Source organism: Podarcis vaucheri (genome assembly GCF_965113315.1).
Source record: "Podarcis vaucheri genome assembly, chromosome: 18".
NCBI classification, from domain to species: domain Eukaryota; kingdom Metazoa; phylum Chordata; class Lepidosauria; order Squamata; family Lacertidae; genus Podarcis; species Podarcis vaucheri.
Genome location: NC_138756.1, coordinates 1,498,870 through 1,520,970, shown reverse-complemented (window position 1 = coordinate 1,520,970; position 22,101 = coordinate 1,498,870). Strand labels below are relative to the sequence as shown.

The window sequence follows — 22,101 nt, the reverse complement described above, 5'->3', positions numbered from 1 at the left end:
ATGCAAGACAGCCATATTATTAGTAGTAGTCGTACCCCACCCATCTGACGGAGTTTCTACAGCCACTCTGAGTGGCTTCCAACAGATATAAAGACACAATTAAACACCAAGCATAAAAAAATTTCCCTATACAGGGCTGCCTTCAGATGTTTTCTGAAAGTCATATAGTTCTTTATCTCCTTGACACCTGGTGGGAGTGTGTTCCACAGGGACCACCACCAGGAAGGCCTTCTGCCTGGTTCCCTGCAACCTCACATCTTGCCGTGAGGGAGCCACCAGAAGACCCTCAGAGCCGGATCTCTGTGCCTTCCTCCATCTGGCATCCTTTGGGTGTTGCTTGACTACAACTCCCGTCAGCTCCAGTGCCCAATGATCATGTACGGCCACCTGGAGGATGGAGAAAGGTGCCTTCAGGAACCCCCTGGAATTCATCTTCCCCGGCCCCCTTCCGACTTTCGAGACAGGGCTGCAGTGCGGGCATGAGGGCTAGGAGCTTGGCTCTTTGCTTTGTTGTTGTGAACACCAAACTATCCAAAGCCAAATCATAGTTCTAAAAAGTCACTTTTATTAAATGATCTGCATGTCTGCCCCCCCACTGGGCTCCCCCTCCCCAATTAAAACTGAAGGCATGTTTCAACTGTACCCTGATTTCCTTCAGCCTTTCCCTTCATGAAAAGAAATACGTGTAAGACAAAGAACTACCTGCTCACTACCCAAAAAAGAGCACAGACTCATGCAGAGAGGCACTTTGGGTAGGTTGGACTCGACAGAATTTGTATTTATTGACAGAGTTTGGGGGTTACTGGTCTTGGTTGTTGGGGTTAGAGAGCAGCCTTTCCAACCTGCCGCCCTCCAGCCCCGCAGGGCAAAGACTCTGCAGCAGGAGGACAGTCGTTATCTCACAAATTTTCATTTTGGTCTGTCTCTTCTGTTCCCGACTTTTTCGTCATGGGACGAGAACCCTGAGAATGTGTCGAGAGTTTGCAATTGAACACACTGGTGGCAGGTTTCAGCTTCTCTTCATGAAGATCTTAACAACCCAACTCCCAAGTGGAGGTGCAGCCACCCCAAATGAGATCTAGACAGAAACGCTGATTATTTCCTCCTCCCCGTGGCTTATAATTTATAGGAGGCACCCTGTTTTCCCACCAGCTGGATTTCTGGGGCTGAGAGACCTTCCATCGCTGCAGTCCTCAGGATCCAAACCACAAAGGACCCAGGAAAAGCTGGGTGGTGCAACTGTTTTCGGAATCTGTCAGCAGAGCGTGGGTACAAGAAGAGAGTAGACAATGAAGGTGGTATTGTAACTAAGGAATTCGTCTGAAGGTGATCCTGTAATGAAGGGACCAGTTTGAAAACAGACCATCTTGAGGGGTCAAAAGCAACTGGGACAAAAGTCCCAGCTGTGTGGAATGAGAGATACTCCTGTACAGGCACGAGAGTAACCACGGTAAACTGATGAAGATAAGGTGCCCAGTTCCATATTCAGATTTCCTGGGAAACTGGATTCCTGGTGATCTCCAGGGTGAGAGAGAGGGATACTCCCAGGTGAGAGTTGGGAAGACTCACCTTTCTCTGTATGGGATAAAAGTTAAGATACAGCAGCGAGAGAGGGCTTTGTAGTTTCCTATATCCTTTCTTTTCTTCTAATTTCTCTCGTTATTAGACCTTGTAGATTAGTCCGTTCTTTTTATTGTCTCATGGAAAATTTCAATAAAACTGGATTCCCAGAATCCTCCTGTCCTGTCCGCAGTCCCCCCACCTTCTGCCCCAAGAAATAACTTTTGATGGAGCCCATCTTGGCTCTGGGGTGCCCTTCTCAGCCTGGGGCCAGCCCTGGTGGGCAAAGAGGGGGGACCGCACCACTTCTTCCCCACACCAGACGGAAGGCACAAGAACCCCGGGTGGTGAGGGGGCGGGGAGAGGCAGCCTCACTTCTCTGCCGCCGGTTGCTTCCGTTGTTGCTGCCGCCGCTGCCGCTTCTTCCGTAGCTTCCGATGGAGGACGACCTGCTTCTTGTCTTCCAGGACCTGCTGGACTCTGCTCCGAAACTCGACATTCTTCTTCCTGATCTTTGCCAGCTCAGCCTTTCGCTGTGCCTCCAGGTCTGGGTCCTGGTGAGCGAGGAGGAGAGAAGGCAAGGAGACTGAGAAGCAGACCCTCTTGGCCAGAGGAGCGCATAGCACCCTGACTTTACCAGTCTCCCACCTCCCACAGGCTTTCTTTCGACACCTGACCAGGGCTGTTCTGGCTGGGCACCTGCTGGACCTGCCGCTTACTGAGGGAGGGCACGGAGCAGGGTTTGCTCAAGGACTAGGGCAGGGGTCGGCAAACTTACCGCGCCTTGGGCCGGTGACTCCAGCACCAATCGCGCAGTGGGCCGGAGGGTGGGGGAGCGTATGCCCATACGCGTGCGCACACACTATTTCTGGCACGCTTCTGGGTCGGAGCACCAGAAATAGCTTGTGCGCATGTGCATGGGCCTCCTCCGACCCGGATGTGCACTGGAAATAATGCTTGTGCATGCGCACAAGCCATTTCTGGTGCTCTTCTGACCTGGAAGTGGGCAGCCACGAAGCGCAGTGCCAGTAAGAGTGGGCGGTGGCAGTGGGCATCACTGCGAGCTCGATAAACGAGTACCTTGGGCCTTATCCAGCCCGCGGACCTTAGTTTGGGAACCCCTGGACTAGGGGGTGGGTGATGTCAGCTTTTCAACATTGCGATGCATCACCAGCCAAACACTGCGATCTGGTGATACATTGCGATGTTGAAATCTGGCCGAGCCAAGGCTGCTTGCTGCTGCTGCTGAGAGCAGGGAGTGGAGAAGCGGGGGCAGGGGGTGGGGGCTGTGAACTGTGCTGCCAAGAGACCCTTTGTGCCTTGAAGGGAGATGTAACTAGTTGCTGCAGATGTGGCGCTCTTAAAGATCACCTAAGGCAAACAGATGTGGCGAGAGGGGGAATTGCTGCAGAGGAGGGAGGGACACACACACACAGGGCCACCCCCTCCCCTGAAATGATTGTACCTTTCCTTCTAGGATCATCTGCTTCCGTTTGTTTATTTCCTTCTTCTCATCAAAATCGGTTGCCTCCAATCTCTAGGAAGAAAAGAAACATAAAGGTTGTTTTAAAGCAGTGCTTCCCAGGCAGTACTGTCCGGGGGGGGGGGAGAGGGATTACCTACAGAGGGGCTGGTGCTGTAAAGGACTACTGGGATTTGAAAAGCTGATATCGCTGGAGCAAGTGATTCCATCAGTTTTGCTGAATTAATTAAGCTAAAAAGGTTTTAATCAGATTTTGAACAAACATGAAATTAATTGCGAGTGTTTTGAATTTCATTGTGTTGTTATCTTGCTTAGTGGGTCATGCAAACCGCTATTCTGAATCATGCTTTTTTAAAGGGCAGGGGATGCTGGGGACGAGTTCATGGAACCACTGTTTTCAAAGCATATATGTATCCTCAGGCTTCCGTTTTGCTTTACCTGGGGAGGCAGGGAAATGGGAGGAGGCTAAAACACTGATCTTGGAGTGGGGAGATCTGAGTTCAAATCTGTGCTTCCCCGCAAAGTTCACTGGTATTCCCAGACTGCAGATCTACAACCCGGCCCACCCCAAAGCCATCACTCACAATCTCGCATTCCCGTCGCACAACGTTCACTTGGGTAAGGATGTTCAGTACGCTGTGTTCCTCCACGGAGAACTCCTGAAGCTTGATCTCTGCAAGGCAGAAAGGCATGGGGGTGTTCCTAAAGGATCTACACTGGTTCCCAGCACATTTCTGAGCCCTATTCAAAGTGCTGGTGCTGACCTTTAAAGCCCTAAACAGCCCCATATACCTGAAGAAGTGTCTCCACCCCCCCCTTCAGCCAGCCAGGGTCCAGCTCCCAGGGCCTTCTGGCAGTTCCCTCCCTGCGAGAAGTGAGGTTACAGGGAACCAGGCAGAGGGCCTTCTCAGTGGTGGTGTCCGCCCTGTGGAATGCCCTCCCATCAGATGTCAAGGTGATAAGGAACTATCTGACATTTAGAAAAGCCCTGTTCAGGGAAGTTTTTAATGTCTGATGTTATATTATGTTTTTATATGTGTTCAAATCCACCCAGAGTGGCTGGGGCAACCCAGCCAAATGGGTGCGGTATAAATAAAAAAATTATTATTTTTAGGTGAGTGCCAATGGAGGCGCCAATGGGGCCCCCACCTCTGCTCACAGAGCGCTTCCAGAATTGAGCTGGTGGTGCAAGGGGGATGAGGCTGCATCTTGGGCAAGGATTTGAGACATTTCTTAGCACCTCCATCGAACCTCCTCAGCCTTTTTGGGCTTTCTATCTGTGGCTGCTATAATTGGCCAGTTTTATTGTTACTGAACATGTATATGTTGCTTAAGGTCAGAGCAGGTTTCTAAGGAGCTTACAAGTTTAAGACACAAATGAAGTACAGTGGTACCTCGGTTTATGAACTTAATTCGTTGTGGAAGTCCGTCCTTAAACCGAAACCATTCTTAAACCGAGGCGCGCTTTCCCTAATGAGGCCTCCCACCGCTGGTGCCCTTCCACTGTTTGGATTCCCTTCTTAGACCGAGGTAAAGTTCACAAACCAGGACACCACTTCTGGTCTTGCAAATCGTTCCTAAAAAGGACTGCTCTTAAACCGAAGTACCACTGTACATGCGAACAGAGGGTCAGCGGTGGCAACCAGGAACAGTGTGAAGAACGGGGGGGGGGGGGAAGCAACTGCAAAACGAGTGGCCTGCCAGTGGGAAGGGAGGCTGATAAATGTCAGCAAAGCTGACTAGGGCTTGACCGCAGCCTTCCCCAACACAGTGCCCTGTGGACTTTTCGGATTACGACTCTGTGCTGGGTGGGTGCTGACGGGAGCTGTTCCCGCCTGGAGGGCGGCAGGTAGGAGGGAGGTTGTGCTGCCGCGTCAAACCCCTTCCCAGCCATTTTTCGCCCTCTTTCCCAGGTGGCCGGAGGAGCCGCCAAACCGGTAACTTGGCAGTTCCTGTGCGATGGGCTGTCGCTCCCAAGCTCTCTTTCTCGACTCACTGATCTGCTCCTCGATGGCGTGGACCAGGTGGATGTCATACTGCGTCACCAGCGTGATGGCGATGCCATTTCGGCCTGGGGAAGGATGGAGAGAAGAAGGGGGTTCATGCACACAGGACAATTCTCCTCCCCACCAGGGACCCCCCAATGCGAAAGAAAGTGCCGCATGTTCCATCCATGCAGGAGCCAGTTCCTACTCTGATAATGGTGGCTAATCAGCAGGTTGTAGCAGCCGTCCTTACCTGCCCGGGCAGTTCGGCCTACCCGGTGGATGTAGATTTTGGGGAGCCCCGGCGTGTTGTGGTTGATGACCACTTGGACTGTGGGGATGTCAAGGCCCCTGAATTGAGAGAGACGAAGAAGAGAGGGGCAGGGTTAGAAGTCGGGAAGAACCATCCACCCAGCACTGTCCCCACCAAAAATTAAAAAGGGGAAATATATACATTTAAAATCACCAGAGAAGGATAACAAACTCAGGTGTTCCCAAGAAGGTACTTTTAATCTTTCTTTGTATGTGACAACAGCAGCAAGAATAATCTATGCACAAAGGTGGAAAGACCAAGAAATACCAACCAAAGAAGAATGTCAAAATAAATTGATAAAATATGTGGAGTTGGCGAGAATGACAACAAAAATTAGGGATCAGGAGGAATCATTGTTAAGGGAGGAGTGGAACCCTTTGCAGAGTATTTGAAGAAGAGTATTTGAAGAAGTTAAGCAGTCAGATAAACCTACAAGTAGGACTTGAGCCGCGAGTAGCAGCGAAAAATAATTAGGATATTAAATATAGATGGAAGCGGGTGGTTAAGAACGATAGGCAGCACCCACCTGGCGGCCACATCTGTAGCGATGAGAATCTTAAAGACGCTGGATTTGAACTTGGCCAGGGCTGCAAAGCGCTGCTTCTGTTAGAAAGAGTGGAGAGAGAGAAGGGGGAAAGGCAGTCAGAGCAGGGAAATGTAGGAAGTGGCTGGGCTAAGTGTCCAGGTGGATGGGGAGGCAGAGACCCTTTTTAAACTGGAGGTGCCAGGGGTGAAACCTGCAGGCTAAGTAGGTGCCCTCCCCACTAAGGTACGGTCCACCCACTGGGGGGAAGCAGAGGAAGGAAGAACTAACCCCAGCAAGAACTCCCTCTGTGGGTGTGTGGGGGCTCCTGGCGAAACAAAGAGGGACCACGGATTCTCTCACACCAAAGAATCCACACAGCAACTGCGTCTTGCTTTAAGAAACATCAGCATGTGGCTCCGCTTGCTCCCTCCCTCCCCTCCAGCTGTTAGTGCAAGGCCTCTGCCAGCCTCTGGCTCACCTGCTTCATCATGGAGTGCAGAGCCACCGAAGGGAAGTTGAACCTCCTGAGCATCATATTCAGGATTTGGCAGTTCCTGCAAGAACAAGAGACCTAAGTCCTTCCTCTGGCCTGGCCGGCCCCTGCTCTCTGGAGGGGAAGAGGGTCAACCGTGGCACTTCAGGGGAACTCTTGGAAACCCTCTGCCACATCCAGGGGGCCAAGGGTCTTCCGTTATGGTTGTTGCTTCCGTTCTCTGTGGCCACAAATTACTAATGCAGGACTGAGGTCAGTGTTTTCCAAACTTGGGTCTCCAGCTGTTTTTGGACTACAACACCCATCATCTCTAGCTAGCTGTACTTTACCTGGCAGGGCTGTTCAGAGGACTGACAAATACCACCCTGACTTGCCTAGAGGGGAATGCAATATATTGGAAAGAGCCAAAAAGGTTTCTGTCTTACTCTGCCTTACCCTTTTTCTCTCCTGCCCAAGCATATTCTTGAATCTGCAAAGCTGTTTCTCTTCTACAGGTCAAAAGCTTCCACAAGCCAGCTGGCAGGGAAGAGAGCTTCTGAGCACAAGCCAACTGCCCTTCGGCCACCTCAAAGGCATCCTCCTGCAAGGGGAACATCCAAAGAGGCCCAAGGAGGTCCTCCATCTAGTCCATCTTGGGGCCAACCAGGAGCCCCTCAGGGAAGCCCCCTGGAAGGGTACCAGGGCCCTCTCCTGCTCTTCCCCAGAAATGGGAATTCAAAGACAGAACTCCATGGGGTTCTAGACAGCTACCATAAAAGCCCTGAGGGCATAAGAATTTCCCTACCATCTAGTCCAGCATCCTGTCCTCACTGTGGTCAACCACCTGCCCCAAGCAGGAAGCCCACAAGCAAGCTCAGAGCAAAGCAACTCTCTCTGCTTGTGATTCCTCAGCAACTGGTGTTACCCAGAGGTGTTTATTCCCTCCAGACAGGGGAGGGTAGAGCGCTGCCATCATAGCTAGGAGGCAATGACAGCCTCAGTTAATCCTCCGGGGACAGGAGTGAGGAGTCTGGGCTGAACCTGGCACCTGCCCCTCCCTGGAGCAGAAGTTCAGGATTGCCTCCAAGCCAGCTGTGAGCCTGGGGAACTCTCCCCTCTTGGGAATTGAGAACGGAAGGTGAGCTTTTGAGCCAGCAGGGAAGAGTGGCAGAGAAACAGAGGGAGGCCACCCCAGACTCACTTGCATGTGTTGGTGAAGATGATGATGGACCAGTCTTCATGCTCATCCTGGAATGTCTGGACCAGGTGGACAAGGTAGGCGTCCTTCACCTTCTCAGGCACCAGCAGGTAGCGTTGGTCCAGCTGCTCCACTGTCCGGACTCTGGGAGGATGGGGAAGAGGAGAGTTTAAGAACTTCCTTGCACCAGACCTGGCTCTGTGCCTCCCCAGCACAAGGCTGTCTCTTAGTGGCCCTGAGTCTCCAGTAGTGGTTTTCCGGACTCTCCAAAAGGAGGGGACTAAACATGGGACCTCCCAGCATACAAAGTGTGAGATACAGTCTCTTCCCCTCCATTTGCAACAGGGCAAGAAGATGGCAGGTTGGGACTGAGACCGGCTACATGAGGGTTGTTGCGAGGCCTCCGAATCATCATCATCATCCATATAATAAAACAATATATAACAACAATGACAACGCCAATGACAATATAATGCACGTTTAGGACATTTGGCTGCCTCTCATCTATCCATTCAGGTATCTCTTAAGCCAGGGTTTCCCAAACTTGGGTCTCCAGTTGTTTTGGGACTACAGTTCCCATCACCCCTGACCCCTGGTCCTGCTGGCTAGGGATGATGGGAGTTGTAGTCCAAGAACAGCTGGAGAGCCAAGTTTGGGGAACCTTGATGTACACTGTCTACCACTCAGAGCCTGGAGGTCAAACTCACTCGGATTTGGATTCCCAGAAGAAGGGCTTGTTCATGGCAATCTGCTTGAGCTCGTTCAGGGTGTCGGTCAGAGTGGCACTGAAGAGCATAGTCTGCCTGCTGGCTGGGACTGCGGCCAAGATGACTTCCAGGTCTTTGGTGAAGTCGGTGCAGCCCTGCTCCAGCAGCCGGTCAGCTTCATCTAGGACCTGAGCCAAAATGGAGGGGGCAGGGACAGGTGTGTCACCAGTGAACTGCCAGAGACGGAAGGGGACGGAGCAGAAAGGGAAATCCTCCCAGGGAAAGAGAGGGATTGTGGGAATTTTAAGTTGCTGCAAGGTTTTTGGCATTTGCTTTTGACAGAAAGGATGAACATTACTAAATAAAATATTGTTTGTTTTCCAAAATAAACGCCACTGAATGCTTTTGATTATACCAATGTGTTGTTAAAAGAATTGGTGTTATGTATGATATTGACAGCCTGAATAGTAACCGCAATTCAATGAAAAACAACCCCAAATAACACAACACCAACTACACGCCCTCTTAAACAACCCAACAGTAAAATCAGCAGCAACTAGGCCCCTGACAACCTTCGAAAACCTCCTCCTAACAACAAAGGGAAACGGTAAAGGGACGGTATCCGCAATATACAAAATAATACTCCAAAATCCCGCAAATCCCCTAGACGCAATCAAAAAACAATGGGAGAATGACATAGGCTATGAGATTAACCCCACTCAATGGACCAGAATGTGGTCTAACCCCCCCTTTAAATCCATATCAACGAAAAGAAAAGAACTCACATTGAAACTCACCTACAGGTGGTACCTAACACCAAGGAAACTAGCGCTAATACACCCAGGAACCTCACCAAAATGCTGGAGAGGGTGCACCTCTACAGGCACATACCTCCACATGTGGTGGGAGTGTCCCAAAATCCAACTATTCTGGACGACAGCCATACAAGAAATATGTACAATAACTAAGCAAGTAATAGACATCACCCCAGAATTGGCCCTACTAAACATCTTCCAAGACAACAATGCCCATTTACACCACAAAGAACTCATAACCCACCTGCTCTCAGCAACCAGAAACACCATAACCAGACACTGGAGAGACCTGTCAGGAGTAAGCATGGACCAATGGTACCAAATAGTATGGGAAACAGCCCTACTAGAAAAATTAACTAACAAACTGAAACTGACACGGGGACAAACAGAAGAAGACACCTTCACCCCGGTATGGCTCCCCTTTATTACACACACAGCCCAACAGGACATTGACAATAATCCACCAACAGCATACAAATCAATATGGCTAACCTGATCCAAAACACCCACCCACCTCACTCACACACGAAAACAAAGATCACCACAGCCAATCACAAGCAAACAATCACACCCTAGGCCAACCCCAACCTCTCTCTCCACCAAAGGAACACAAGTGAACAACACAAACAACGCTGACACCAAACTCTACACACATTAAACATAATAGAAACACCGCCACCCGACCCCACCCCCATCCATCTTCCCTCCTGCCACCCCCCTTTTCTTCTCTCTCTCTTTTTTCTTCTCCCCCTAATGCCTCAACAAATGAAATGGATTTGTAAAAATGTTACATGAAAAAAAACAAACCAAAAATGAGGCACTACACTTCTGTAAAAAAAGAAAATCCTTAATAAAATATTAAAAAAAAACAAAACAAAAAAAAAACAACCCCAAATCTGACACTGGGTGCTTGCCACCACTTGCACTGCCCCTTAGCCATAAAGGAGAAAATGTCGCCTAATGTGAGATCTGGGCAAGGGCAAGAAGCACCAGACACTTTCTTTATGATCTGGCAGTCTTTTACGACATACACAGCAGAACCATTTTTTTCAAGACAACCTGGACAAGACAAACCTGGAACGACACTTGATAATCGGGTAAGGCTGATATTCTTTACTTGGACCTCGCTATTCTAACCCATGTGCAACTGTACATGCCTGTTCTATAGTTTTCCACCTTTAAATTTTCCTCTTTGTTCTAACCTCTGTCTCTGCTTTATATACAGCATAAAACCACATGGGAATGTCAGACCTCCAGGCAGGCCATTCTACTCCTTCCCAGGGCAAGGGACTCCAAGCAGCCCCAGCCAACGTTCATGGCTGATGGAAGGCGGAGGGGGAGATACTACTACTACTACTACTGCTTCTTCTTCTACTACTACTACTATTTATTTATACCCCACTCATCTGGCTGGGTTTCCCCAGCCACTCTTCCAGCACATACATAGACAACATCAAACATTAAAAACTTCCCAATACGGGGCTACCTTCAGCTGTCTTCTAAAAGTCTGATAATTGTTTATTTCTTTGACATCTGATGGGAGGGGATTCCACCGGGTAGGCGCTACTACTGAGAAGGGTCTCTGCCTGGTTTCCTGTGACTTCACTTCTTGCAGTGAGGGAACAGCCAGAAGTCCCTCAGAGCTGGACCTCAGTGTCTGGGCTGAACGATGGGGGTGGAGACGCTCCTTCAGGTATACTGGGTCAAGGCCGTATATTGAATGAAGCGTTCAGACCAGCAGAGGAAGCTCTCAGTGCATCAGTATATCAATCAAACTTTTACTGTGCTAGCTGAATGCCATGACATTATCCATATACAAGATAAAATAAAGGGGAGTTGCATGCAGATTGTGTAAGTTAGATCTCAGCGTCCCCTTTACAATTAACGGTTTGTTTAACTAATTTATTTGCCCTAATTTCCCGGCTGTCAGAGCATAGAGAGCAACTTTGTAAGTTGTAAAGTCACCCTCTCCGCCATGGTTAAGCTCCTTTCCTGCAGAAAGGTTTTATAAATCGATTCCTTGGTTCTGCATAAAGTGGGCATTTGACATGGGCGTCTGCAAAACCATCAGTATATGTGAATGTCTGGCTTGCTTAAGACTCTATAGAACTGTTATTCACAATAATAATGGAACTTGGGAGGCAGATAATACTTTTATTTTTATGAATCTTTATTATTTGCAAAGGGAATCTTTGCTAATAGTTGCCTGTCCCTTTGGAGCTGTGCTGCGTTTTTGTCCTTTTGCCCTTCCAGGCTGTCAAGGCTTACGGTTCATATTTTTTATTCACATAATCATAGCATTGCAGCGTTGGAAGGGACTCTGAGGGCCAGCTAGTCCCACCCCCGGCAATGCAGGAATCGCAACTAAATTATACATGACATGTCCTTTGTTTCTTTTCTTTGCTGCATTTGCACTTTTTCTTGCTGAGAAACAGAAATGCAAAAAGCCAAAAGCTTTCTGAGCCGCTGTGGGGAGAGAGGCATCGCACAGCCCTGCGGAGGCTTGAAAGTGGCCGGATCCAGGCCTGGCTGCCGAACTAGGGGCCTCCTTGGAAATTAGGGTGAACTCTCTGGGACTTACCAAGAACTTGATCTTTTGAAGGCTGAAGGTGTTGGAACTTCGCAGGTGGTCGGCCAGCCGGCCCGGGGTGGCGATGACGACGTGGGGCTTGCGGGACAGCTCTAGGGCTTGAGCCACCATATCTGCAAAGTGGGGAAAGAAGGGGATACCTTAGCCCTCTCAAAGGGCGCAGAGTGACACCCCCCACACCCTGCTGTGTGCAGATTTGCCAATATATTATCTTCAGCTGCTTGGTGGCCCTTCAAGATGCCTTAATTTTGTTTGGGAGAAGGGCGGAGGAAGATCCCCTCCGTTTTCTGAACAGGGCTTACGTACCCATCCCACCAACGACGATGCAGTCCTTTAGGCCCAGCGGCTTCCCCAAGACCCGGAACTGCTCGGCGATCTGGTGGGCCAGTTCCCTGCCGGAGAAGGAATGACAGGAGATTAAAAAAACACGCCACTCCTTGGGCAGAAAGAGTGGGGTACGATGATGATGATAATGATGTATTTCTTGTTTTTTATATTGTCGTGAACTGCTCCGAGACAAAAAAGCGCTATCTGAACTTAAAGATAAAGGTAAAGGACCCCTGACAGTTAAGTCTAGTCGTGAACGACTCTGGGGTTGTGGTGCTCATCTTGCTTTACTGGCCGAGGGAGCCGACATTTGTCCACAGAGTTTTTGCAGGTCATGTGGCCAGCATGACTAAGCCGCTTCTGGCGAACCAGAGCAGCGCACGGAAATACCGTTCACCTTCCTGCCAGAGTGGTACCTATTTTTCTACTTGCACTTTGACGTGCTTTCGAAGTGCTAGGTGGGCAGGAGCTGGGACCAAGCAATGGGAGCTCACCCTGTTATGGGGATTCGAACCGCCGGCCTTCTGATCGGCAAGCCCAAGAGGCTCAGTGGTTTAGACCACAGCGCCCCCCCGCGTCCCTATATGAACTTAATAAATAATAATAATAATAGTAATTTGATTAACAACAATGATATCTGAGCATTGGTTCAACGCAGGGGCCGCCCTCGATGAGGACCAAGGACTTTTCTCCAGCAAGCAAAAGCAGCAGCCTGGCTCTTACCTCGTGGGCGTCAGCACCAGGCAGAAGATGCCATACGGATCTTCGGAGAGCTTCTGCAGGATGGGCAGCACAAAGGCGGCCGTCTTGCCGCTGCCGGTCTGGGCACACCCCATGCAGTCACGGCCTGCGGGAGGAAAGCAGAGGGGAAGGGCAGCAAGCGGGGAGGCGCTCTGCACGTGCTCAGAGGCACTCTTTCCCCAGCCAGGGCAGCCGTTCCTAGGAAAGGCTGAGGCAGCTGCTTTGGAGCAATGGGGGGGGGGGGCTCAACAGGCCTTGCCATCAATGGGCGTGGCCTGTGTGAAGGGGCGGGGTGTCTGTGGAGGGGCGTGGACAGAAGATCAGGAGGGTGGGCTCGTGGAAGAGGCGTGGCTTCCAGAAGGGGGCAGAGTGGGAGGGGCTTAAACAGCAATAGGGTGGGCAGGGCCTAGCTCGCTGAGGCAGGGGTGGGCGGGACCTGCGTGAAGGGGCGGGGTGTCTGTGGAGGGGCGTGGACAGAAGATCAGGAGGGTGGGCTCGTGGAAGAGGCGTGGCTTCCAGAAGGGGGCAGAGTGGGAGGGGCTTAAACAGCAATAGGGTGGGCAGGGCCTAGCTCGCTGAGGCAGGGGTGGGCGGGACCTGCGTGAAGGGGCGGGGTGTCTGCGGAGGGGCGGGGCCAGAAGATCAGGAGGGTGGGCTCGTGGAAGAGGCGTGGCTTCCAGAACTGCGGGCATAGTGGGCGTGGCTTAGATAGCCATGGGGTGACCGAGGCGTGGGCGGGGCCTAGCTCACACGACAGGGGCGGGGCCTGCGTGTCCGTTTCCTGAGGCGCGAGGGAGCCGGGCTTACCTTGGAGGGCGGGCGGGATGCAGGCCTCCTGCACCGGCGCGGGCCTCGACAGGCCCAGCTGCTCTGCCTGCGACACCAGCCAGGGCGACAGGCCCAGCGCGCGGAAGCCGGACATGGCCGGAGCCCCTCGCCGCTCAGGAGGAAGGGAAGCAATCCCACAAGGCACCGCGACAGGCGCCGGCGCACCTGCTGCGCGTCACGCCTCGCTCCCCTCCCAGGGCCCGCCCTTTGGACTACGACGCCCAGCATGCATTGCGCCCAATAAACCAAGCCCTGGTCCCAGCACATACAACTCCCGTGCGGGGCTCAGGGGTTTCAATGGCTCTGACAGGAAGAGGGCGGTTGTTTTCTTTAAAATATTAGCTAGCTGCTTGTTTTCCAGCAGGCGGAGCCCGTATGCAGTGAGCGGGTCCCTCTTCCCTTTTCGTATCTCCTTTTCCCTCCGGGCCCAAAACTCCAGCTCCCGGCAAGCATTTCGCCCGCGGGGCTTCCCGATTGGTCAGGCGGGCGGGCGGGTGCGGCGAAAGGGCGAAGGCCGGCCAATCGGCGCTTCCCGGCGTGCCTTGCGAGGGGCGCTGAGGAGAGTCCGGCGGCGAAGACGTGTCCGCTCCTGGTCCTGGAGGCGAAGGCGAGGAAGCGCAGCGATGGCGGCGGCGGCGGCGACCCAGGGCGAGGCCGACGAGCTCTTCGACGTCAGGAACAACTTCTACATCGGCGCCTCGCAGGCGGCCATTAATGAAGCGCAGCGAGTCAAGGTCACAGAATAATAATAATAATAATTTTTTATTTATACCCCGCCCTTCCCGGTTCAGAAAACCGGGCTCAGGGCGGCAAACAACAAATTTAAACCACTTCATTGATGCAACAAAAAACAGCATAAAATACAGTATAAAACGTGAATAACAATAAATTCAGAATTCAAAAATCAATTTAGGGGGGAAATCCATCCAATAAGCATTAGATGATCCCCAGGGCTAGCTGGCTGAATTAGTCCTATTTGGGCCAGCGAGGAGACCAGGGGAGAATTAGCTGTGGGATCCCAGAGCGGGTAATCTTCATAAAAAGGGGAGGGAAGGAAGGGGAATAAAGGATCAGGCTAAGTTCAAATTGAAAGCCAGGCGGAATAGCTCTGTCTTACAGGCCCGGCAGAAGGAAGTTAAATCCTGAAGGGCCCTGGTCTCCTGGGACAGTGGATTCCACCAGGTCGGAGCCATCATTGAGAAGGCCCTGGCCCTGGCGGAGGATAGTCTGACTTCCTTAGGGCCCGGGATGTCTAACAATGGTTATTCATCGACCTTAAGGTCCTCTGCAGGGCAGACCAGGAGAGGCGGTCCCCATAAATACGAGAAGAGCCAGAGATGCTGCGGGGGGATGTCTGTGGGGATTGATTGCGCCTCCCCAGTGGAAAGAGTCCATAATCAGCCCAAGTCCATAATCAGAACAACAACAACTATTATACCCTGGGTTGCCCCAGCCACTCTGGGCAGCCTCCAACGTATATAGGAACATAATGAAACGTTACACATAAAAAACCTTCCCTTCAGGTGTCTTCAAAAGGTTGTACAGTTACGTATCTCCTTGGTTCGGGGGTCGCAGAACTCCAGATCCTCCAATGACAATGGGGCATCCTAAGGGAAAGTGGGACATTCCAGGATCAATCAGAAACTGGGATGACTTCTGTAAATCCGGGACTGTCCCGCCAAACATATCCTTGAAGCTTCCTGGGAGATAGGACAGGCGAAAGGAGTGAGATAGAGGATGGCATGTCAACAGCCTGCCAAAGGCCTGTTTGTCAAGGTGATCAAAATGTGACATTTCTTCTCAAATCCTGCTTGAAGCTTTGGGACATCTCCCACTCCTGCCCTTCAACTCTGCAAATAATTCTACTTCCCCCCTCTTGTTTCTTCAGCCCTCCAGTCCTGACAAAGAGATGGAAAGGGATATCTTCCTGTATCGTGCCTACATTGCCCAGGTGAGGCTTCTGAAAAAAAAGGACAGTTTGCCTGCTTCCAGGTTTGCCCAGTGCGTGGGTTGAGTTTTGAAATTCCATGTGTGTTTTTTTATAACACCTTGAAAGCAACTGTCTCAGAAACAGCCATGCCTTCTATCTTTCTAAATTCACTTTTGAGCCTTCCCATTTCTCCTTTTGTACAGCGAAAATATGGAGTGGTGTTGGATGAAATCAAGCCCAGCTCACCTCCGGAACTCCAAGCTGTGCGGATGTTTGCAGAATACCTTTCTAACGAGAGCCAAAGGTGGGTCTGGGTGCCCAGACACAGCAGCAGCCTTTCTCCTGGGAAATCAAATTCCTAGGAATGGTGATGGGATTCTAGCATAATATCCAGATTTTAAAATTGCAGCGCACTCTGGATGACAGGTTGACCCTTAGCATGTAAAAGCTGTCCCCAGTTATCCCTGTTACATATGTAGATAGAAGGAACTTTTGATGAACTTTCCATCAAAAGGAACTTTTTGATGAACTTTCCATCACGCAGCAATGGAAATCATTAAAAAAACCTAGCTCTGTCCCACTGATATACCGTAAAAATCCTTTGAATTTAGTTATTGCAGGGGGAAAAAATGGGTCTCTAAGGGGCAGGAAGATCCTGATCGTTTCCACTCAGTGTGGTGGGATTTTATTTCATGTAGTTTAGTTTCAAATATCTCTCCCTCTTTCATCTAGAGAATTATGGTTGCCATGATTTTAGATTTGATGTTAATTCATGTGCTTAGCTTTTGTAGGTCCTGCCTCTTGTTGGATTATGGGATTATTGTTGTTGTATATTATGGGATTATTGTTGTTGTATATTATGGGATTATTGTATATTATGGGATTATTGTTGTTGGTTTATTTGTCTTTGTGGTTCTGTAAGCAATTTGATAAGTAATAAAAACAATTTTAAAAAAAGCCTGGGGAGAGCCTACAGCAAAAGGGGCGCAACCACTGAAAAGTCCCTGCCTTGTGTGGTCCCCTCAGATGAGATGCATGCAGTGGTAGAAACTCAGATGTATAAGTTAATTGCAAAATGGCACCTTAAACCTGGGTTATGGTCACCACAACAAAATGTCTAGGTGTCATTTCCCCCCCCCCAGTGAAATTTTTATTATTAATCATTTCATTTCTATACCTCTTTATATTTTGGAAAAAAACCCTTCAAAGTGGTTTATAGCGCATTAAAACATCAAATAAAACAGTACAGAATAAGACAAATTCAAGCTTCAAGGAAAAGATTTCAGATCTTTCCTTAAGTGACATTCTGCCCCATTTTTATTTGCCTACTTAATTTATAGAGCTGCCCCATAGCAGAAGGATTCTAGGAAGCTAGTGGGGTGTAGTGGTGAGAGGACAGGGGTCGGCAACCTGTGGGCGACAAGTGGCCCACGGGGGTCATTTAAACGGCCCACGAGCCATCCCCGAACCAAGCCACCTGCTCAGTGAGTCCCTGTGCGCTGCACTAAACCGGTGCAGCACGGAGCAGGACTCGCTTCTGCAGCGCTGGAAATTGAGTCTGCACATGTGCAGACGTGATCCAGCCCACGGAGCGATCTCTGTGGGAGTGAACTGGCCCAGGTGAGGTAAACCTTGCCGGCCCTGGACCTGGGAGATCAGCGTTCAAATCCCCACTCAGTCATGGAGCTTTCTGGATGACCTTGTGAGTCAGTCACAGCCTCTGTGTTGTTGTAGGGATTAGCTGAGGAGGGGTGTTGGTGAACAATGGACCCCTTGGATAAAAAGGTAGGAGATAAATGCAATGAATAAGCTCTTCTGCTTACTTGCTTAAGAAAGCTGGAGGGGCCAGCCAGATGGAGAACTCCATGTGGTCACAGCTGGCCTTGTGCCGCTTGGGGAATTTCTAACACTAGGCATTTAGCAAGGGGCCTGTGAAAAGGACTGCAGGATCCAGGGATCATGTGGGGAGAGGCATTCGCAGGTGTGCTTGCAAATGGTGGTTTTTGCCATTAACTGTGGTCTTCAAAGACACCCTGGGGCAACTCCCAGGTGACAGCTGGGAGTGGAGGGGTCTGGGCTGCTTCCATTTCCTGATGCTTACTTTAGTGGCATTCCTCTCTCTCCCCACCCTGGGCCCTGTGTCAAAAGAGATGCGATTGTGGCTGAACTGGACAAGAAGATGGCTAAGAGCATTGACGTCACTCACAACACTTTCCTTCTTATGGCGGCCTCAGTCTACTTTCACGACCAGAACCTGGACGCAGCATTGCGGACCTTGCACCAGGGGGACAGCTTAGAGGGGTGAGTGGAATTGAGTTGTTGTGGTGGCGGCTTTCTTTCTTGGCTTATAGCACAAACCTGAACTGTGCCAGCTGACCTTTATAAGAACAAGTGTTGACGAATTGGTGCCTGAGTTTGTTTTCCCCATCTTCCTTCCCTGTGCCTTTTTCTTCGTGTGTGTGTGTGTCTTTTTAGATTGTAAGCCTCTGGGCCCAGAGCACCTTGTTTCAAATGAATGCATGTCAGCTGCTCTGTGGGAGCCTTTTTGGTTGAAGAGCCCAGTACAAACGGTCGAAACAAAACTGTGGCCGGGGCTTCTCCAGGAGAGTGGCTCCTTCCATATTTCGAGGAACTGATAGCCAACCACGTTCAAAGAGTTGCACTGAGTTGACTAATGCTTGCTCTGCTTGGAGTAGATGCACTGAACTGAGTGCACATGGCTAAGATAGGCCTTCTAGTTTCAGTGGGGCTACTCTTGAGTAGGTATTGCTCAGGACTGCAATTCCTCAAGGACCACCTCTTTCCATATGAACCTACCTGGACCCTGAGATCATCTTCTGAGGCCTTCCTTCATGTGCCTCCACCACGAGAGGTCTGGAGGGTGGTAACATGAGACCGAGCTTTTTCTGCAGTGGCTCCTTGTCTGTGGAATGCTCTCCCTAGAGATATTCAGCTGGCATTTTCATTACTCACCTTTAGGTGCCAGGCAAAAACCTTCAACCAGGCCTTTGGCTGAACGCCCTTTTAAAATGTCATGGGAGGGGGGGATTATTTTTGCTATGTATTTTGTGTTTTTATATTGTGTTTTTATGTTGAGAACCACCCTGAGACTTGCTGGTGTAGGGCGGTACACAAATTTAATTAATAATACTGATACTAATAGCAAATTTGGACTAACATACAGCTCATTGAAATTAATTGAACTAAGTTAGGTTCTATTTGCACTGAACATTTAAAGCACTATCTTTTAAACTGCAAATAATACCAGGAAGTGTAGTTTTCTAAAGCTGCTGAGAGTTAAGAGAGTTCTAATTATTGGAATGTTTTAGCAACCAATCCTTCTTCCCTGGGAACTGTAGCTCTGGGAGAGGATTTGGGGGTGTCTCCTAACAGCTCTTGGCATCCTAATCAAACTACAGCGGCACCTCAGGTTAAGTACTTAATTCGTTCCGGAGGTCCGTACTTAACCTGAAACTGATCTTAACCTGAAGCACCACTTTAGCTAATGGGGCCTCCTGCTGCTGCTGCGCCGCCGCTGCACAATTTCTGTTCTCATCCTGAAGCAAAGTTCTTAACCTGAAGCACTATTTCTGGGTTAGCGGAGTCTGTAACCTGAAGCATTTGTAACCCAAGGTACCACTGTACAGTTCCCAGGATTCTTTGGGCACTAAGCCCACGAGTCTTTCAGACGTTAAGAACCTGGCTCTTGTCTGACCCAAGGTCCACAGGCAGCAAACTCACAGGTGCAAGTTCCTAAAACTCTCCTTTCTCTTGTTCCCTCTAGCATGGCAATGACTATTCAGATCCTTCTGAAATTGGATCGCCTGGATCTGGCCCGGTAAGTTTCCCCAGAACTGGAGTCGCTTTTGGCACCAGCCGGCTTCTGTCTGTCCGTCCGTCCATCCCCTCGTCCACCTCCTCCTGCATGTGCGGTGCAATGCGTAACCAGCCACAAAATGCTTGACTGTGTCACGCATAAGCGAGTTCCAGTTTGGAGCCACATGATTGGAGGCCTCTGCCCTCAGCAGGTCTACTCTGAGCAGCAGCACCTCAGAAGCTTTTAGGCGTGATTTTGGGTGGGTCTTCTCAATGTTGCCAGTCAGTTGTTGTTGTTGTTGTTGTTGTTGTTGTTACTATTATTATTATTATTATTAATATTAATATTAATATTAATATTTGTTTATATGCTGCCACTCTGGCTGCCGACAAGAAATAGTCAAAACACAATGCAGCATTAAACACTAAAAGCTTTCCTGAACAGGGATGCCTTCAGGTGTCTTTTAAAAATCACATAGCTGTTTATCTCCCCCCTGATGGGAGGGCGTTCCATAGGGCAGGCATGACTACTGAGAAAGCCCCCTGCCTGGTTCCATCTAACCTCACTTCTCTCCGGGAGGGAACCGCCAGAAGGCCCTCGGAGCTGGACCTCCATGTCTGGGCTGAACAATGGGGGTGGAGATGCTCCTTCAGGTACCCTGGGCTGAGGCCATTTAGGGCTTTAAAGGTCAGCACCAACACTTTGAATTGTGCTCAGAAAGTACTGGGAGCCAATGAAGATCCTTTAGGACTGGGGTTATATGGTCCCTGTCACCAGTCTAGCTGTTGCATTCTGGATTCGTTGTTGTTTCCAAGTCACCTTCAAAGGTAGCCCCATGGAGAGCGCATGGCAGTAGTCCAAGCAGGAGATAACCACTCCGGTGAGACAGGGAGTAGACAGGCAGAGTCTCAGCCGGCGTACCAGCTGCAGCTGCTAGACATCTGCCCTGGGCCATCCCTAACCATTGGGGAAGGACTGTAACTCAGCAGCAGAGCCTTGGTCTGAAGGTCCCAGCTTCAGTCCTCATCGGCATCTCCAGGCTGGGAGAGTCTCTGCTGGTCAGTGTAGACCAGGGGTCAGCAAAAAATTTTAGCCGCGGGCCGGTCCACTGTCCCTCAGACCTTGTGACGGGCCAGAGAAGCGGCACTGAGGGGGGAGCTGGAAAAAGAGCCGAGGGGGGCAAGTAGTCCTCCCCCCCAGCCCCAGCTGCTGCGTTTACCTTCCCTGGGGCTGCTGCCGCCACCGCTGCTGCTGCTGCTTCTTGTGGGTAGGCAGAGCGAGCTGGTCTGCTCTGTTCTCTGGCCCACAGGAGCAGCAGGGCGGCAGTGGCAGAGGGAAGATGAGCGGTGCAAAAGGGCTGGCTCCAGAGAGGGGCTGCAAAAATGGCTGTCAGCCAGCTCAGCTCAGCCCCCTTCCTCCTCTAGGCAGGGCGGGGAGAAGCCAGGAGGAGGGAGGGAGGAGGCGGCACCATGGGGTGTGTGTGTGGGGTGGTGGTGGAATGGCTCAGGGGAAAAAATTGTGCAGTCCAAACGAACAGAATCCCCACATTGATCCACGGACAGTCCGCGGGCCGGATCCTGAAGGCAATTGGGCCTGATCCGGCCCGCGGGCCTTAGTTTGTCGACCCCTGCTGTAGACAGTACTGAGCTACGTGGATTAAATCGTCTGGTTCAGGATAAGGCAGCTTCCTATGTTTAAATCATCTTTTTTTGCTGTGGACCATGAGGACTAGAATCTTCGAGTGTCTTTATGGGAACGAACATGGCTGAGTGTTACAGAACCTGTGCTGCCTGCAGAAGTCCCAGGTTCCATCTCCCGTAACATTCTCTCTCTCCCTCCAGGAAGGAGCTGAAGAAGATGCAGGAGCAAGACGAAGACGCGACTCTGACCCAGCTGGCGACGGCTTGGCTGAATCTCGCCCTGGTGGGTACCATGTCGTGCATTCCTGTGTCAAGGGTGAAGCCAAGTCATTCTGTCATTTTTTTATTAAAACACCGGGAGATGGACATGGCCTAGCAGCCCCCTCCCCCAAAAAAGGCTTCAGGATAGGGAATGGAGTTTGCAGTGTTTTGGACTATTTAGTTCAGAGAAAAGGTGAGAAAGATGGCCTGGCAGAAGGGGACAAAATTACACATGGCATGAAAACCGTGGAGAGTGGAAGGTTTTCCTCCCTCTCTCATAGCGCCAGAACTTGTGGACATCCAGCAAAGCTGAACGTTGGAAGATCCAGGACAGACAAGAGGAAGTACCATTGTTGACCTGTGCTACTCCCTGCCACAAGAGGTAGTGATCACCACCAACCTAGACGGCTTTTGAAAGAGGTTTGGGCAAATTCATGGAGGAGAAAGCTAGTGATGGTTCCTAGCCAGGGTGGCTCTGCTCTGCTCCCATGGCTGGAGGCAGTCGTGCGTCTGAATACCAGTTGCTGGAAACCCCAGAGAGGGACGGTGCTCTTGTGATCTGGTCCTGCTTGCAGGTTTCCCATTTGGAGCATCCGGTTGGCTGCTGTGAGAACAGGGCGCTGGGCTCGGTGGGCCGTTCTCCTGTTCTTCGCCGTGGCTAGGGAGCATCATGCCCAGGGGAAAAACAATGGTGTCCAGGGTTGTAAAGACTGCGGAGAGAGTAATTGGGTGCACTCTTCCCACCTTGGATCAAATCTATGCTTCCAGGTGCCATAAGAAAGCTGCAGAGATAGCGCAGGATAGTGCACACCCCAGAAATGATCTCTTTCAGCTTCTGCCTTCTGGAAGAAGGTACAGGGTTATAAAGACTAGGACTAGCCGCCTGAGAAACAGTTTCTATCCAAATG

At 50.5% G+C, this 22,101-nt stretch overlaps 1 protein-coding gene across 1 annotated transcript; it reads right to left on the bottom strand.

Annotated features, from left to right (window-relative positions):
• Positions 1 to 747: 747 nt before the first annotated feature.
• On the bottom strand, positions 748 to 13,683 carry DDX49 (DEAD-box helicase 49). The gene is made up of 13 exons (XM_082206990.1): positions 13,525 to 13,683; positions 12,700 to 12,823; positions 11,956 to 12,041; positions 11,641 to 11,762; positions 8,245 to 8,432; positions 7,541 to 7,681; positions 6,346 to 6,421; positions 5,868 to 5,944; positions 5,282 to 5,379; positions 5,040 to 5,114; positions 3,628 to 3,716; positions 3,026 to 3,097; positions 748 to 2,114 (listed from the first exon to the last, which is right to left on the bottom strand). Exons 1-13 carry the CDS (start codon positions 13,637 to 13,639, stop codon positions 1,932 to 1,934), a joined length of 1,446 nt encoding a protein of 481 aa, XP_082063116.1. The 5' UTR covers positions 13,640 to 13,683; the 3' UTR covers positions 748 to 1,931.
• Between the last annotated feature and the right edge of the window lie 8,418 nt (positions 13,684 to 22,101).

Excerpts from the sequence above, each read along its gene's own strand:
- DDX49 (XM_082206990.1), bottom strand. The coding sequence starts at position 13,639 with ATGTCCGGCTTCCGCGCGCTGGGCCTGTCGCCCTGGCTGGTGTCGCAG. Across the intron at positions 12,042-12,699 it reads CTGGTGCTGACGCCCACGAG|GGAACTGGCCCACCAGATCG; the intron begins GTAAGAGCCAGG and ends CTTCTCCGGCAG. Across the intron at positions 5,115-5,281 it reads AGGCCGAACTGCCCGGGCAG|GCCGAAATGGCATCGCCATC; the intron begins GTAAGGACGGCT and ends ATCCTTCCCCAG.